General features: G+C 41.6%; 1 protein-coding gene and 2 long non-coding RNA genes across 12 annotated transcripts in view; 2 read left to right on the top strand and 1 right to left on the bottom strand.

The window, feature by feature from the left end:
* Nucleotides 1-13,409, bottom strand: part of LOC120812772 (uncharacterized) — a 32,462-nt gene extending 19,053 nt beyond the window's left edge. For 2 of the 10 annotated variants that reach the window (XM_078097452.1, XM_078097453.1), the window contains exon 1: nucleotides 13,083-13,404. In XM_078097452.1, the coding sequence (XP_077953578.1) occupies nucleotides 13,083-13,097 (15 nt within the window). In that variant the 5' untranslated portion in view covers nucleotides 13,098-13,404. Of the gene's footprint in view, nucleotides 1-1,044; nucleotides 1,173-13,082 lie in introns of those variants that run through there. The other 8 variants (XM_078097450.1, XM_078097455.1, XM_078097449.1 and 5 more) reach the window with 8 other exon arrangements.
* LOC144390956 (uncharacterized) lies at nucleotides 38-744 on the top strand. Its single transcript, XR_013454795.1, has 3 exons — nucleotides 38-232; nucleotides 389-525; nucleotides 662-744. It is a non-coding gene; the product is annotated as an uncharacterized LOC144390956 (long non-coding RNA).
* On the top strand, nucleotides 1,179-2,087 carry LOC144390955 (uncharacterized). Its single transcript, XR_013454794.1, has 3 exons — nucleotides 1,179-1,303; nucleotides 1,509-1,870; nucleotides 1,999-2,087. It is a non-coding gene; the product is annotated as an uncharacterized LOC144390955 (long non-coding RNA).
* Nucleotides 13,410-18,519: the final 5,110 nt, after the last annotated feature.

Below are 18,519 nucleotides of genomic sequence, written 5' to 3'. Positions count from 1 at the left end.
TCTTTGTTCTGTCTGCCATTTTGTAGATCTGGATGTTGAGCTGGTTGCAGATCAAGCATCCTCCTCTGTATTGACATTACTGTCCCCAACTTCATCCCATTCATCCTTTGTAGTGGCACAGACTGCACTATCCCCAGCTTTATCCCATTCATCTGATTCCACCGTTATTCTGGAGTCCACAAGAAAAAGGAGGAACCCAACAGGGTTAATGGACCAGAATGAAGCAAAACAGGTAAGCTTTGAATAAATACATTTGAAATCCTAAATTAATTTTTTTTTTTGTAAATGTATTCGCAGTATAAAGTAATGTCATTAGAAAAGTTAAATTCTTTAAAAAACCCACTAAATTACCGTAAGCATGCTATAACAATGTAATATTTCTTGGCAGATAGTTGAGGGTGTTCTGAGGGCCAATCCAAAGGGTGAAGAAGTCTTCAATGAGTATGATAAGACTAAAACACTAACTGATGCAACCTGTAAACAAATGGTGAACATCCTGGTTGCAGATATGATAGAGCTACATGGGTAAGAATTGCAGGTCACTTGGTTATGTCATGTAATGTGTTGTAGCTAAATAATGCTGTTCTGTATAAGTGGTAAAGGTGTATTTATTCTTACAAAACATACATGCTTAAGAGTAAACTATGACTTATTTTTAAAGGAGGGTTCCACCGTCAAGTGTAAAGACAAATTATGCACTGGGAATTGTGACTCTTTTTCCATACCTCCGTGATCCATTCTCCAAACTTGATACTTAAGTTCTATCTGAAAACCAAATCAGTGTGATTTCAATATCTTCTTCACTTTTCTAGTTTGTACTCATCTTGTTTCAGATGAGTTTTTGTAGGTTGCTCACACATTTTCAACCTGTTTTTTAAAATGTTTTGCAGTCTATTCACTGTCTACAATTTTTGTGTTGAGTAACTTATTCTTAAATTGAAGCATGAGATGCCTCTGTTTGGGTCCTTCTTTAAAAAGAAACACTACAATGATCCTGAGGGTAATACTGGCTTCATTTCATGGAGGATCAAGACGGTCCAACACCTTTGCTGGCTTGCGGGATCGTTCCAAGACCGCTCTTCAGGATGGTCCAAAAACCAGGCGAAAATCTCTGTCAACCTGCCAACAGCTATTTGGTGAGGAGTGCAGGGAGGCGATATCTACAATAAGACATTCCAGCAATGAATCTGTGGTCAAAGAGAAGATGAGAGCGACTTTCCAGTATCGACAGAAGATGGTTGGGGATGATGCATCATCTTCAGTCCTGGATGTGTTCCCTCGTTTTCTTGATGTACCTGGATTGGTAAGAAAACTATTTTGCTTTGGTTGTAGTTGTCCAGTGTAGAACAGTAATATAGTCCAGTGCAGGACAATATAATATGTGTCTGCACTATACTATAATCTCTTTAATCGTCTTTTCAATCTTCCATTTCAGTATTTGACCTTTCATTAATTTTGTCATGTATGCTTGAACCTGTATATTAAAATATTGTTTTCCTTGTTTGTAGATCGACCAGGATTTCTCAATGATGTTTGGTGACGAAGTGTCTCAGAAGTTCCTGTCCAAGTGGTCAACTTTCTTCAAGCCAAACATCATCACGGACTGCAAGACTGCAAAGAATATGGATGAGTTGCTGTCAGCAACTGAATCTGAGTCTGAAGACAACAATGGTCAGTATAAAATGTGTTGTTGAAATATATTTCAGTGTTATACTACATAAATACATTTTTTATGCCTTTAGGATGGGACAGTGATATGTCTTTAATCATTTTGCTGCTGCATCTACTCCCTCCAACTTCAAGGGGCCAGAAAAAAACTGCCAAGATCAGTTCAGCTCAAGCAACCAGCCATCTTGTTAGATATCTTAAGGTATGCAAAAGTTCCTACACCAAGAATCCCTGAATAGATGTTGGGATTCTGAGACATTTTTGCTCTGTATATCTGCAGAAATGTGATCGAGATGTTATAGTAATTTATGTCTCTTAACTGACCTACAGGAAGGAGCCAGTATTACTACCTTCCTTGAGAGTGTCGACGCAAGACAACCGTTCCTCCTTTGCATCGGTGAGCAAAAGAAGAATATCCAAGGGTCCTACCTTATTATCGACCAAAAACCAATCCCGTGCAAGGCACACAGCTTTTGATGAACTGTTCAAAGCTCACTACGTCTTCAGTCTCTCATATGACGAAGCTCTTTGTAATTTTTACACATTCATCCAAACCACTATATACAACATCGATGTCGGAAGAGCAAAGGAGAGCCCGCGTGTTTAAGAACTCCGAGCACGACTGCTGCAGCGAAGTGCTGTATCCGATAAACAGCCTTGAAGATGTTCACGTGTTTTGTCTGTAAAACACATCACATAACGTGTGTGGTTCTTTGTCAACATTTAAAATTCCAATATGGTTTATATCCTGGCAAAAAGTTGCGTTTAAAATGTGGAGAGCTCCATTGCCATTATCATTTTGTACTAGAGTGTAAAAGACGAAAGCACCTCACCAAGGTGCATAGTCAGGTTAATCAAGAGATTGATATTGTTCATGATGTTTCTACTCAGCGAGAATGTGAGGCGGAATGTTCAAGTGATTCCCCAAAGGTTGTTGCCACTTTGCAAAAGTCAGAAAGCTCTGTTGATACAAGTCAACTATCGTCAATATGTGGATCAATTTTTGCGCATTTGCAAGCATCAGGTCTCTCTGAAAGTGCTGTCCAAACGATTGTTTGTTCAATGGAAGAAGTTGTTAATGATGTTAAAAGTCAGGCAAAAAATGCTGTTCTTAAAACAGACACTCCAGGATCCAGAATAGATGATTGTTTTGATCAATGAGGTAATCCTTTTACAGTATTAAACACAGAGTCAAAAAGGCGTAAATATTATAATGAATCATGGGAAATAGTTGAACCTAAAGAATGTGTCCTTGGTGTGAGGCTGGATTTGCGCAGAGATAGAATAACAGGGTTATACAGTGAGGTTCCTGTAACAGACAAGTGTACGTATGTACCCATTTTTAGTAGACTTAAATCCATATTAAAAAATGACCAAGTAAGAGAAAGCCTTCTACGGAGTGAAAATGGCATTTACAAAGACATCAATGAGGGGTCATATTGCCAAAACCATGCCCTGTTCTCACAGAAAAAGCATGCACTACAGATTCTACTATTTTACGACGGCTAACCCTCTCGGTTCCAAAAAGGGGATCCACAAACTAGATTGTGTCTACTTTACTTTAAAAAATCTTCCACCCAAGTGTAACTCAGTACTGATGAGTGTATATGTGGCAGCTCTGTTTCATTCTGAAGATCTGAAAAAATATGGTTTTGATGTGATACTAAAGCCTCTTATTGATGATCTTAAAGCTTCCTTCTTTTGAACAACCATTGTTTGGCTCAGTTATTCAAATAACGGGAGATAATTTGGCTTTAAATGGCTTGTTGGGCTTTGTGGAATCATTCAGTGCAACCCATTTCTGTAGATTTTGTTTAATCAGTAAGCAAGAAATTCAATCTATATTTACTGAAGATCATCCTGGGTTAATTTTCCGTTCCAAATAACTTTATACTGAACATTGTAAGGTAAATGAAAATCCTGAACTGCGGTCAATATATGGTGTTAAAAAGTCATGTGTGCTCAACTCCTTACAGTATTTCCATTGCACTGACAACTATGCTGTTGACATAATGCACGATCTGCTGGAAAGTGTGTTACAGTACGAACTAAAGCTGAATTTTGAGTACCTTGTTAAACAGGGCTATATCTCTTTGAACACATTATCAAACAGGATACAGAACTTTAATTATAGTTACACGGAGCGTAAAAACAAACCAAGTTGGATAAAAATGGATGATAAGAGCAAAGATCTAGGTTTGAATGCCATCCAGTCATGGTGTCTCGTGCATAACACTCCACTAATGTTTGGTGATGTCATTGAATAGAATAACAGTCACTGGAACTTTCTGCTGCTTTTGATCCAGATTGTCAATATAGTGTTTTCCTACACCATAACTGATGGAATGATATGTAACTTGAAACATCTGATCTGTGATCACCATACTCTGTTCAAAGAATTGTTTCCTGACAAGAGGTTGATTCCCAAGCACCACTTGATGGTACACTGTAGATGCATACAAAAAAATGGCCCTCTTATCCATATGTGGTGCATGCGATTTGAAGCTAAACACAATTTTTTCAATAGATGTGGCAAAAATGTTAAGAATCTCACTAAATCATTAGTGAAACAACATCAGCGTCAATTGGCATTTAACTATGAAAATGATTGCTTTAGAAGGTTTGAATTTGGTCAATAACACTTTATAGTGTTAATGAGGCAACTCATTTTATAGTATGCACATCACACTATAAGAGTTAATTAATTACTTCGATGAGTATTCATTTCTAACTAACGAGAAACTAACGCTTGAGTATTGTTAAATTTCAACTATACAAGAGTTAAAATTAACTATAACAGTGTTAAAATGGCAACACTTTAAAAAGTGTTACATTGACACTGTGGAGTGTGGACCCCATGGGACACTTTAAAAGTGTTAAAATTAACTCCAATAGTGTTAATTTGAGTCTGTCCATTTTGCTGTGCAGTGTGTCCAATACTTCTCACAAATCATATTTCACTCATATCATAATCTGCTAGTCCAGCTGCACAAATTCCTTGGGAATTTATCAAGTTTATATCTATCTATCTTTTCTGCGCCTGCATTGTCGAGTAATCCGACACATCTTGCTGCATCACATCAGCAGAAGAAGTGCCGAAGAGTCCACGACTCATCGACTTATTCTTTACAATAACAGTCCCTCGTTATCTTCTTCTTGCATTGGGACAATAAGTTATTACTGATGATGACAAAGTGAACGTAGTGATGTGCCAAAACAAAACAGCAGCGCGTAGGACTGCTGGTAAAAACAATGAACAAATTCAAAATCTTTTTCAAAAATCTGCTCTGCTATTGTTCTTTGAAGAAGAGAAATTAAACTCGGTCCATTTATTGCTCAGCGACATTCTTTAGAGCAGTGGAATCAAAACCTTTGTTCATTCACAAGGAAACTGTGACTTTAAGATAAGCTATTTGGCTGCCTGGTGGAGCTGCACTGGCTTACCGTACATTAGCAGGTGCTGTTCACTTGGCTGACCTGCTTCCTGTTCTCTGTGCCAATCCAATCATATTATACAATGGGCCTGCACGTCTCCTCTCAATAGACATTACGGCCAGCCAGAGCCTAACCCGAAAACCATTCAGCAACCTTGAAAGTGAACCTCAACCAGTACAACCACTTTTTGCAGCAGCTCTTTCCTTTCCATTGACCGTCGCATTCATTCCTTTTTGAAGTGTACACTTTCTCTGCCAGTTTGGGCCATTTAGCTCGGCCGTTGACGGGTCTCCAAGGCAGAGTCGGCCACCCACCCTCCTCCTGCTGCTACTGCACACTTGCTCAGATGGAGCCACAACAGGAAGCAAATAGAACAGCAATCCATTAACAGCAGAAAAAGGCCAAGGGGGGTTTAGGGAGCGGGGGGCATTTAAAAGCGCAAATAGGACGTAATTCAATTGCACAAAGCTTCTGCTGCTCACCAAAACAAATCGTTGTTCAATGGCAGACAAGGACTAGGAGCAATTAATCAAAGACAAATGCGAGGGGTATCTTGTAATTCATCAGCTGTGCCTCGATCTCTTGTAAAGTCGTAAATCCCAATGTTACAATGTAATGTTAAAACCTGGGGACGAATGCTAATTGCCGTCCTTTATGGATTTCTCCCAATTTTATTCCCAAACAGGGTTTTTGGGGAGTTTTTTCTCCTGTCAGGTAGTAGATGAGCAACTAATGCAAGACAGCTGATTGAGGGAAATGTTTTGAGAATTGGACCACATGAACTGTATTAGATCTTATGATGTAGTGTGATGAACTATGATCATTTATGATGTATTGTAATTAAAGTGTACTAGTTATAAGATGAAGCCAAACTATGCATACTTTGTTATATTCTCTCATTGAGGCATAAAGCCAACTGTCTCTACATTGAATGTGTTGGAATGTCAGGGACAGATAGGACAGAGAGGTTTCAGGTTACAGCTCAGGAACACTTCGACATGTGACAGCTGGGGCTCGAACCACCAACCTTGTGGTTCTTTGTGCACCCTCTCTACCCCTGCACCAAAACTTATAACTTTGTTTAGTTATTAAATACTTTTTGATTTTTAAATTTGAGCAAGTTGACTCTTTTGATTCATCGTTTCCGGCCGGGACGAGAACAAAAGAGTGAGGCCTCCCTCAAGGGCTTTCCGAACCCTTAACAGTTGGCGCCCAACGTGGGGCTCTCAATAGGGAGGAAGGCGTTGCTGAAAGGTCCGACTGCAAGTACCACAGGGGTAGCAACAAATGACAAGGTAATACAGAACCTTTTGCTGCATCTGACACAGTTAACCACCAGATCCTTATTTCCTCCCTTCAGGAACTTGGTGTGACAGGTTCTGCTCTCTCCCTTCTCTCGTCCTACCTCGATGGCCGCACCTACCGGGTAACCTGGAGAGGATCTGTGTCTAAACCTTCTCCTCTTACTACTAGAGTTCCTCAGGGTTTCGTCCTGGATCCCCTCCTCTTTTCGCTTTACACCAACTCTCTCTGCGCTGTCATTCGCTAGCATTGCTTCTCCTACACAGCTATGCCGATGACACCCAACTAATTCTCTCCTTCCCTCTCTCGAACACTCAGGTGGCGGCACAGATCTCTGCCTGTCTGACTGACATCTCTCAGTTGATGTCTGCTCACCATCTGAAAAATATGGGATTAGCATCTGAGAAACATTCAGGCCACAGCTGCTGCTCTCTGCAGCGGCAAGGTCATCCTGAGTGTGATAGAGAGGGGTCAGACGGGTTGTGAGGGATCAAAGCGAGGGTGCCGGCAGCTCGACAGCCACTCGTCTCATACGTATGGGGGAGGTTCTTGGTGGTAATGAAGACGTAGTGTCAAACTGGATTAACAAGATCGGGCAACGAGAGAACCTTTTTAATTTTGTAACGGGTAGAATGGCTAAACGCTGTCTTAAAACTAGCTTGTAAAAAGGCCACTTGTGAAAAAGTCCATCCATAAATGAATTGTAAACAAGTAGGTGCATAACAGGAAGCCTGGAATGTCTGCCGGCCTCACCATAAACCCTGAAATACTGCCCCTGAGCCCCCTGAGCCTCCGAGGATTATCTGTTGTGTCGGCGACCCCTGCTGTGGAGGCAGCAGCCTTCCAATGGGATTTAGGTTTGCGGGCTGGGTTTGGTGATTGAAGGCACCTGGGCACCTGGGCCCCGGTGCCCTGAGAACCCAGTGTTCATTCACCTTCTCTCTCTTCTCTCTCCAGCAGATGTCCGGTGGTGTGGTAGGGTAGCCGCCATGTTGAATCCTCTGTTTCCGTTTAGTTAGATGCCCTTGACAACACCCATCTTTTACACTCTACCCTCATGCACATCCTACACTACTGATAATACTGACGTTCACATCTCATCTGTAATGTTTGTGGATTTTTTGTTGTCTTATGTTAAATAAAGAATATGTTAAACCTTGTTAAACCAGTGCAACTCCACTCTTGTCATGGCCCAAAGAGCCAGGTTGTGACAGTTAGCAGACCAATATATATTTATGGAGAAACATACTCCTTTCAACTTGAAAAAGGACAGCGCACGTCAGCTCCACTCTGTCGGCGCTTAGCTTTCACAATAAAAGCCTGGGAACATTAAATATTTGCAGGCGAGTATTTTACACTATGGTGTTTTCACCACCTAAAGGCCTTTTCTCTCCCCTCTGGTATCTAGCAGGAAATCTGATCTTGCCACTGAGAGAACATTTCAAAAGTGGGAGGATGAAGATAAAGTGCATTAGAAGTCTGTATATTCTCTGGTGTTTTCCTTGGAAAGGAAAATCTATATTTTATGATCCCCTTATCTCACTTTCTATGTCAACAAACAGCTACAAGGATTCAAGGTTCTGCTTAATACACCCTAAGGGGAATTTACCTCTAAGTTGAGCAACAAAGCTTCTTCCGCCAGTCGGATTTCTCACGCGGATGTCCTGCCAACTTTTTCACCTTCGTAACTTCTCGCCCACAGCTCACCCACAACGGAGCTTTTATTCTCCAGATGGGCGTCACAATGGTTGGTAAACACAGATGTTCACACTGCAGGTATTTAAACACACATATACTGTGCTGTATGCTTCTATAGCCACAGCCCCGGGATTGGTTGATCTTGATAATCCATATGTGCTTCACACTGTTAAAGAGGTTTTTTTCGGCGGGGGTGGGGGCCGTAAAGGAAGGAAGAAAATACTGTGCAAAAACAAACTTATCTTCCGCCGGACTGTAGGATGCGGTTACACCTGATTTGTTTGATTAAACAACCATTCCAACATCGGCCGCCAACCACCGTTAAAGAGCTTGTTCAGTCAAAAAGCGCTGCGGGCCGCAGGCTTGACTGGCGTCGAGCCTGCGGCAATGTGAAAAGCCACAAGTGCCCATGTGAACAGCGCACTTTCCTCTGCATTAACTGTCCTCCCTCTCATCCTCGCTCATGAGTAAAAAGGGTCATGTGGAACACCCGTCAGATGGAGTCAGATGCACACAGGGACAGCATATTGATTTAGATGACTTTACACTTGTACAGGATTTACATTCACACAGAACTGAGGAATTGGAAAGAACCTTGAACACGCACGTACAGCGCAACCACAAAGATAAGAATGTGCTAATTCAATTGTTTGTTCCGTCGCTCAAAGACCGGGGTAATCAAGCATATGCAATTAGCTCCAGATGAAATTGACATTACAAGGCAATTTATTAGGATCTACAGAAGGGAAACCAGGTCAACCGAGTCCCTTATTATTAAAACATTTAGATAAATACTCTGGGGGACATTACATTCAGGCCCCTTTACTAGCTACAAACGCTGAGGTACTTCCGGGCTAATATGCTGTGTTGAGTATCACCGAGTTTACAAGCTTATATGCAACAAACCAATACGCTATTAAACAATAATTTTCACTACACAGGAACACCAGCAGCTGTCACTCATTACAAGATTCCTACATCCTACCCGAAGGGTATGTGTGCACCTCTCTCTCTCTCGTGAGAAAGAGGCAAGATGGCTCACTCGTTACTTTGCTTATCGACTCTGGAAGCAGTTGTTGTTGTTGTTTTTTCCAGTGTCGAAGATGGACAAGTGAGCAATCTGGTCCTTTTTTAATGTGTTGACAGACCCACCGGCAAAACTGCCACCTCGTTTTCAGTGTTGAAAAGGAAAGGAAAAATGGACATCTCTAAACCTCAATAACATTACCAGAACTCCTTTTTCTTTCATCTTCAAAGATAAGTACTTTGCCTTCGTTACCTCATCCTCAGATTATTGTAATGATGTTTCCTTCATCCTCCCATCGCATGTCACTAGTATGTTGACTGTGCTGCCCGTATTCTCCGACACCAACACACAACTCTGATTTCTGCTGTTTCGGATTCCCCCTTTAGTACAAAATACTCAAATTGATGTACAAAGCTCCTTGGCCCGTTATCTCTGCCTGCATGGCACTGATCGCATGCCCATTCTCCAGAAACCAACCCCATCAATCATTAACTACGTGCCTGCAGAACAGATTTAAAGCGTATCCATTAATTATTATTAATTATTAGTCAATCGAGACTACAGTCTGTCATAAACCATGCAAGACTAAAACTTATATTTTTCTATAAGAATATCAGTATAGTACACAGTGTACACACGGGTTAGCCCGATGTGTATAGTACACAGTGTACTAAACTGATAATCTTATAGAAAAATAGGATTTATAATAAAATATTTTGTCTCTGATGAAAATAGTCAAATAGTTTGCACTCCTCCAGTTCACAACAAGGGAAACTCAATTCTTGGAAGAAATTAATTTTTTTTTGGGGTTTCTTCATTTTATGTTTTTGGACACTGCACAGTGCCAGAGCCACTGTGTGTTTCTAGACCCCCTGGGGGCTCTATGCAAGAAGGACCCTGGGGCCCCCTAGAATCATGATAAATAAAGTCCAGGACTACGGATCAGTAAATACATTTTTTATTAAACAATTAACATATAAAATAAATCAATAGCATAACTATCTGAATGCAAACTTTATACACATCATATAAATAACAGAAAAACCAACACAGCTGACATGTGGAAATTTTTCAGGATGATATAAACGCAACTAAGCAAAAAAACAAACAAACAAGGAATTGAAGTAGAAAATAAGAACTTTCTGTGACACCTTGGTCCTATATCCACAGTCCAATAGTAAACTGCTGCTTGTGGGCCTTGGCTTCTGCAAATGCAGCCACTAAGTCTTCCATATCTAAGGACATCCGAAAATCAGTGCCAGTTCTGTGAGCCTCTCCTGGCAAATAGGTTTTGATCAACTTCAAAGCAGAAAAGCTCACCAGAGGCAACAGACTGTGCAGATCCAGAAGGTTTTCACTGTAAATGTAATTTAACATGTCATTTGGGCAGGTAGAGGCGTGGTGTGGAAAAGTGTAGACAGCAGAATTGATCTCCAATTCTAAATCATTCGCATCAATGTCATGCATTGTTTGCTCCAAGTTCTTGTAATATAGCTTAACAACAAAGCTTGCCACTCTTTACCATCTGTTACATGCTTTTCTTTGAAAACAGGAAACTGTAGAGAACATAGACATCTTCCAGTTTTGAGATTCTGTCCTTCTATGGGCTGTGTCTACTAGGGGGAGGAAGAACTCCCTTTTGATGGACTCTTCTGGACTGGACAGAGAGTGGGTTTCTGCTGCTCCCTCAAGCTGAAAGTGTTTTGATGCCATTTCTCTGGAAGCTCCATTTCAATTTCCAGTTTTTCTGTGATTTCTACTGCATCAGATTGACATAAAGACAGTGGTCCTTGAAGTTTTCCAGCTACTGCCTCACTCCCTGTGTTTCTGTTCTAAGAGTTTCCAGAGAAACATCTGGACTTTGCAGCAGCTTGCTCACAAGGTTTAACTGGTATAAGCCCAGAGAGATATGTTCGCTGTGTGTTTGACCGGGAACGCACGTCGACTCCGGCGAGTAAGGGGCCCCATTAGGGAGATTCCCGACGTGTCATTGCAGTGTCTACGGGCCTTTCAAGTTGTGTCGTTGGTATGGAGTGATATCAGCCGTCTGTCGGGCCCCTCTACTAGCAACTAGCCAGTGACATAAAGGGCCCCGCAAGGGGCATTTCCGATGCGTTGTCTAAAGTAGTTCCATTATTATGTCATTGACGTCAGCCATCCCTCGAGGCCTGCTCGGGGCCCTAGGAAATTGCCTGGGTTGCCTGCCCCGTTGCGGCGCCTCTGAGTACACTTTGCAATGTGCTGCACATTAAATATGAAACACAAAGCATTCAGACTTCCCACATGGTATGGAAATAAAATGACAGAACTAGACCAAAAGAATTTAGTTTAACCAGTAACACAAGATCCTGGAGATCAATGTGACTGAATCTATCTTTGATGCGCTTGTTAATGCCAGCAAAGTTAAAAAGATAAATAAAAATAGAACCAAAATACCCAAAGATTTTAGATGTTAGGTTTCATTTAGAGTTGCAGCCACAAAAAAAAACTAATTTTAGCAAACAAATTCTTGAGGTGGAATTTCTCGTCAGAAAATGGAGCGCTCGCAACGGGTGACAAGGTGTTCGGTGAACTTTCTCCCCCACTCTCTCTCTGACATCCACCTTGTGGGCCGTCCCCAGTGCAGATTCCCCACACGTTTGTGAATGTTTCCAACACGAGGGGGAGGGGCGGCGGTAAATAGAAGATGAAAGGTATCCGCCGAGCCAGGCCCAACTTGTGTGTAATTTCATTTGGAAAACCTAAATGTGGAAGTCCTTTTTATTCCCAGATGCACACACAAGAACTCTGATCAATCATTATTTTATCTAACGTTCTTTCATTCCTTATTGGATCACGTCTGAAGTTGAGAGTGTGGCATTTCTATTATTATTTGTCCATAATGCATACGTGCACGGGGTTTGTGGGCAAAACGTTTTCACCTAAGACACTAACAAGGCTCTTTCCCTTTAGTCCCAGTGAGCACAAGATGGAATTTCAACGTTGAAATCCAGTAGAAATCAGGTTGAAATTAGGTCTGAACGTCTAAGGCATCATTTCAACGTCTTTTCAACCAGCTAAAAAGTGGATGAAACATCAACGTGCCAAAATTCAATTTAAATGTGTCATGTTGTAACGTAAGGTTGAAAGAGAGATGATATTAACATTAAGATTTTCTTAATAATTAATGAACTGGTCGGCGAAATTTGGCCTACGCGAAGACGTGATTTCAACGTATTTAATATTTAACTGAAAACGTCATGAATATGAAACTACGGACTGTGTGCTGTTAATAAGATGCGTTTAAGACATAATAATGCAGGAAGGTTGTAAAACTAACTTGTCCGTGTTGTTTCTGCACTTTTAATTCCATAGTTTATTTTGCTGAAATATATTTTATTTTTGTGTTGTTTTTAATTAGGAAAAGTGTTGTTCTATTTATAACAAATACAAATGAATAAATTAATGTGTTTGTCCTTGTCAAGGGCTGTTAACATGACAACTGTGACTAAGTAACTACGTTTGCAGCTAGCAATTTATCCGTTGAAACGTTGAAAAGACGTTCATGTGTAGACCACATTTCAACCAGTCTGGCGACGCACATGGGATGGTATATTGATCTGGAGGGGGGGCAATGGAGGTAATTGGGAGCGCCGCCCCTTCGAACCGCGAGAATGGGTTTTTGAGGCTCGGGGATGGAGCCGCGCCGCGGGAAAAAGGAGCCGAACAGACTCCATCCTGCCGCCACTTAAAATGTCCAGTTCGTTCTGAAGAAGCATCTCTATGGAAGCCCATTCAGAGCGTCACACTAATTGGAAAAAGGGAGGGGTGAAGAACTCGTTTGGCAGGTGAAATTGGACGTCGTGAGTCCCGCAGCAGCGTGTCCAGCTGGCCCGCGTCACGCTGCAGCGCAATCGGTTTATTTCCTCAAGTAGAACAAAACAAACAAAAGAAGCGGAAAACAATCACTTACTTTTGGCTTCTTCATATGGAACGACAGCAGCAAATCCAGTGTGTGCGAAAGCCTATTTCAATTTACTTCTACGGGGAGGAAAGGGGTTGTCATCATCCTGTGTACACATATCCAATGCTTAAGTCTGCGCAGTATCCAAGCACAAGAGAAACAAAGCTCCCGAGAGGAGCAGGAGGAGTAGGCCGAAGGAGAAGGGCAAAAAACGTGAAATCAAACTTTGAACCTTTGCAACGTGCAGGCTAACGGCGTCGGGGACGTAGCCCGTCTATCTACAACATACATCCGGAATGGAGCGGGACAGCGCGCGCAGGGAGGGCGTGAAGCTTTTAGAATGGTGCGTAAAGAGCCGCCCTCTGACGCGCACGGGGTTCACTCCGAAACCTCTACTGGCAATCTGAACCGGTCTAAATCAGACATGAAAGCGCTTTCACAACCCCGATGGCGGTGGACATTAATTGCACAATGCGTGGTGGATTTAGTAGACATTTAACCCGTAAGTGGCAACACAGTTGGACATGGGCTTGGGCTGATCGCGTTTTTGTGGTTGTTGGTTTCTTCTCCAACTTGGAATGATCTCAAAATGTATTGTTCTCATTTCGAAAAGGGCAAATGGCGTCATTGGCTTCTACGTTTTTCAACACTATCATTACAACAAAGAAACAAAGTAGAAAAGTATGCAATAAAAGTAATCACAGTGACACAACATTAGGATGGGTGTATTGTTATGATAAAATTCAGTGTATCCTCCATGAATCTGGATATCATTTATTTCATCAAGTCACACTGTGTGTGTGTGTGTGTGTGTGTGTGTGTGTGTGTGTGTGTGTGTGTGTGTTGATACATAATGGGGGGCAAGCGCAAACTGAGCAGGTCGACCAGGCAGGGGCCCAGTGGCCTCAATGTGCCTGATAGCCCCCCGACCTTAACCTTCAAAATGTCCTTCAGAGCGACTGAAGATGACGACAAAGCTAAGACCCCAAAGTGACACAAAAAAAAGACAACAAAGACCCCCAACAACAAACTACAGAACTACAACGAGATACAAACCAACTACAACATGATGATAAACAGCTGCAAGGGGACACAAAGACCCAAAACAACAGGATCAAAACAAGGACTCAGGAAGTCCACAAGGTGCCACGTGAAACATTCGTACGTGTCATACTTTATATTTATGATATTTGTGACGGAAATATTCAAATGTGTCATCTTTGCAGACAATAGAAATTTTATTTTGCTGTGGAAAATGTTGATGGATTTTAGGCCTGCTATTGAAAGGAAATCATCATAACTTGGTAGTTGTTGATGAATTGTCTCTTAATCTAAAGAAATAAAGAATGTATCCTTTTTGAAAACATAAAATAATCAGATGGGAATATTTAATAAAAATATTTGATGACATTAAGATCAATTGCTCACTTACATCTCCTTACATCTTGTTGTGAGCAGGATTTTTTTGTGAGGAGAGTGTAAAAAACTGCTTGATAAAGCATGTCGCACATACACACTTATCTCACCCAGTATGTCTGTGTGTATAAGAGTGTATTGCAAATTTGGGGGTTTAAAAAAGTATTGTTCACAAAGCTATTTTTGAGGGGTGTGTGTGAATGAAATACGTCTTTCTCCTTGAAATCTCTTAACATGTTATTCTTAGCTCGATGCACATCTGGGACTCGTCAAGGTTGGCGCATGTTTCTGCGTCTGCGTCGTTGCGTTGACGCACTCGTTTCAATTCATGGTTCTAAAAGAATTGCGTGTGTTGCAGAGCAATACACCTCCAGAACAACAGGTGGAGTAACGTATTTTGGTTGAAGACGACCCAGAGAGTCACGTCTTTATGTGTGGAAGTCGTTGGTTTGTTTATTTATTTGTCATAGACTTTATTGGCCCGTGCATCGACACTGCTGCTTTTCATCGCTGACACATTTGTCCCGTATTTTCCTCCACAACTTTGTTCCTCTCGACTGGATAAGCGGTCATATTTAACCATTTCTTCCAACAAAAGTTCTTCAATCTGATCCGTTCTCTCGTAAACATTCTTTGTTTTAATAATGGCGGTGTCGGCCCATGAAACCGGAAAATGTGAGACTCCGTAAGGGATGTAGTTAGCAGACCAATCGCAGCCTTGTGCGCTGCGGGAGGCTTGCGTCGCTTGCGCGCAAGCACGCAAGGAGGTGTGAAAAAACACGCAAGGGACACGCAAGGGGGTCTTGCGTCTGCGTCGCTCTGAAAACGCAGAAGCATAAACTAGGCTTTAGTCACTTCTCTCATTTGTCACAGTAGTCATCAGTCAGTGAGGTTAATTAACCCCCCGTTGTTTTGTTCCCCCGGTGACGACAGTCTGGAGTTTATTTGGAAAAAGACCCTCCTCTTGTCACCAGACTACAAAGACTGAAGCGGCGGCAGTGCGTCATGGCCTGAAGTTCTGAAGTAGCGAGCACCGAGGACGTGTCTTCTGTGGGCCCCTGAGCAACTTAGAAATCGTGAGCTCACTGTGTGAAATCACTGGGTTCGGGTCCAACATGTCACAGCGAGTGTTCCTTGTGGTGGCATCACGTGTTAAGCGGTGACCACGCATTCTGCTTTCCTCCTGGTTGCCTTCAGCTTTAGGGTTTTCTTGGTGACGTCGGCAGTTTGCGGTGGCTGAGCCCGGGTTCTCTTTCAGCGACCAAGGAGGCCGTGCTCTTGATTACACTTTGAGGGAATCATACTTTCTCTTCCCAGAAAACGTGGTAAACATGAATCATAGCAAAAGAAATCAAAGACCACGCCAACGAAACATCATAGCTTTGGCGTGAACTATAACTAAAACGTAACAAACGCAACAATATACTTGATTACATCTGAGCAACAGATGCACTCTGTCCACAAGGGACACAGACAGCGTTTTGCCCCGAGGTTTCTGACCTCCTCTCTAGGTTGACTTATTCTACGCTGTATTTAGGAAATATGAAAAAGTAAAAGCAATCCACAATATGTTTGTTGGGTTCCCAAAATGTGATCCATGGAATAAGGAGAGTAACAGTTATATTCAAGGCCAACAGATGAACAATCTGAGGTGGGAATTTATTAGTAATTAAATGAAAAAGGAACTCAAGGGAACACTATGCTTCCTGCAAGCAAGGCCACCCTGATTAACACACGTCCTAAACCAGACGAGAACAATATAGGGCCGAGGGGTCGGTCCCCCTACCAATGTCGAGCTGAGAAAACACCTGCAGTAGCCACACAAATCCACACACAAACATAGCTGGAAAAGGCTGCTCAAGATGCTGATTGAATACACCGGTTGGCGAGGTCATCACCTGCAGAGAGAAATAAAACAAAAAATCACTTAACAGTACAATAATGTTTTGGGAGACAGAATGAATTGTCCTCCTCAAGATGCCATAAAACAAAAGTATGGTCATGAAACACCTGCGACAGGTGCTGCATCCGTCGAGAAGAGGGACGCTTGTTTTTACATCCTTCAGGTCCGGAATGAGCTGGATGCAACCCACTGAACAACGGTTACGGTGGCATTTTCTCCTCCACTCCCCCACTCTCTTAACTGGTACCGGTGGACGCCCGCATCCAGTTCTAAGCATTGGTGCTCACGTACCATGCTGTGAATGGATCGGGTCTAGCTTACATCCAGGACATGGTCAAACCCTACATCCCGACCCGCACTCTCCGCTCTGCATCTGCAAAACTCCTTCCTCACTGAGGGCAAAACACTCGACTAGGTCACGACTCTTTGCTGTCCTTGCTCCGAAATGGTGGAACGAGCTCTCTGAAGACACCAGGACTGCAGAGATCCTTCACATCTTCCGCCGCAAACTAAAGACACACCTCTTCAGACTCTACCTCGACTAAAAGACTAACAAATTGCAGCACTTAAATTGTACTTTCAATTGCACTTTCTTGTTCTTTTGAGTTTGTATCCGTATGGTTGAAAATCACTTATTTTAAGTCGCTTTGGGTAAAAGGGTCAGTTGAATGACATGTAGTGTAATAATTTAACGTCTCTACTCTGTAATGTATCATTTGTGTGTTTTGTTGTTCGCATGGAATCAATTTGTAGTCGACATGTAACTTTGTTGCCTTCTTTTTATTTGGTAAGATAAGGGTAAACTAAAAATCAAAAATAACAGCGTTCTGTCAGAGAATATGAAAAACCACGAGTCATTTAACAACAGAGCAACAACTTTGAATTGGGAGAAATTAGAAAGGTTTGTGCAGCATGACAGTTTATATTCATACTGTCTCAATAGAAAACTGCTCGATAAAGTATGTTTCCCGTACACACTTATCTTACCCAGTATGTCTTATCTGTTTATTCAATAAATGCCCCTGGATGCAGGTAATCTGGCATTTGAGATTAAAGTCGCTTCCTTTGAGGTTTTCTAGAACAAACCTTGTGTCTGTATCACTGTGGTGATATGATGGTGGGATTTACTTTATGGCTCCGCTAATGTCATTATTGCATAATATTTATTTCACAGTGGCCCAATTGTATTCAATGGCATTTCCTGCTGGCGTTGTCTGACCATAATGTCAACCCTTGGTTTGTGTTGCATGTGACATTTGGATTCCAAATTGGATTCCATTTGCGGTATTGTTAGGGATTTCAGCAAGAAGTGCACCCCTAGTGGTGGAAATTATAATACGTGTAATAATGTTTAGTTTAGAATTGTAGTTTGTGTGTTATTAGATATTAGTTAATACATTAGCATGTTAGATGAAGTGAATGCAATATGAATCAAACACAAGTTATAGTCATGTAAATCATGTAAACACTGTACACATTAATATTCTGTCATAATGGGGGACGGATGCTAGTTGCCGTCCTTTATGTATTTCTCCCAATTTTATCCCCAAAGAGGGTTTTTGGGAGTTTTTTTCTCCTGTCAGGTAGTAAATGAAGAACTTAATGCAAGGCAGCCGACTGAGGCAAATGTCTTGAGAATTGGACCACATGAATTAGATCTTATGATGTAGTGTGATGAATCATTTATGATGTGTTGTAATTAAAGTGTACTAGTTATAAGACAAACTATGTATGCTTTGTTATATTTCCTCATTGAGGCATGAAGCCAAATGTATCTACATTAAACGTTTTGGAATGTGAGGGATAGATAAGACAGAGAGGTTTCAGGTTTCAGCTGCAGCTTCACACCTCCAGGAGGAGACACGTTTGAAGGAGAAGCCAATGACATTCAAATGCCCCCAAGAAGACACACCTCAGGTGTTTTCAAATGACCAAAGGGGGAAAAGGACTGTTAGAATTCTCCTGCAGCTGCTTTGATAAGTCACTTTAGACTTGCTCAGAGAATTCTCTATTTCGCAAAATATTTCACTGTTTGCATTGTATTTCACTTTGTAACTGTATTCCTTATCACTTTGTTTAGTTATTTTGATTTTTAAATTTGAGTAAGTTGACTCTTTTGATTCTTTG

The sequence above is a fragment of the Gasterosteus aculeatus genome, chromosome Y (assembly GCF_964276395.1).
Source record: "Gasterosteus aculeatus chromosome Y, fGasAcu3.hap1.1, whole genome shotgun sequence".
Taxonomy (NCBI): domain Eukaryota; kingdom Metazoa; phylum Chordata; class Actinopteri; order Perciformes; family Gasterosteidae; genus Gasterosteus; species Gasterosteus aculeatus.
The sequence above is the reverse complement of the archived record's forward strand: the minus strand, read 5'-3'. Positions and strand labels throughout refer to the sequence as shown.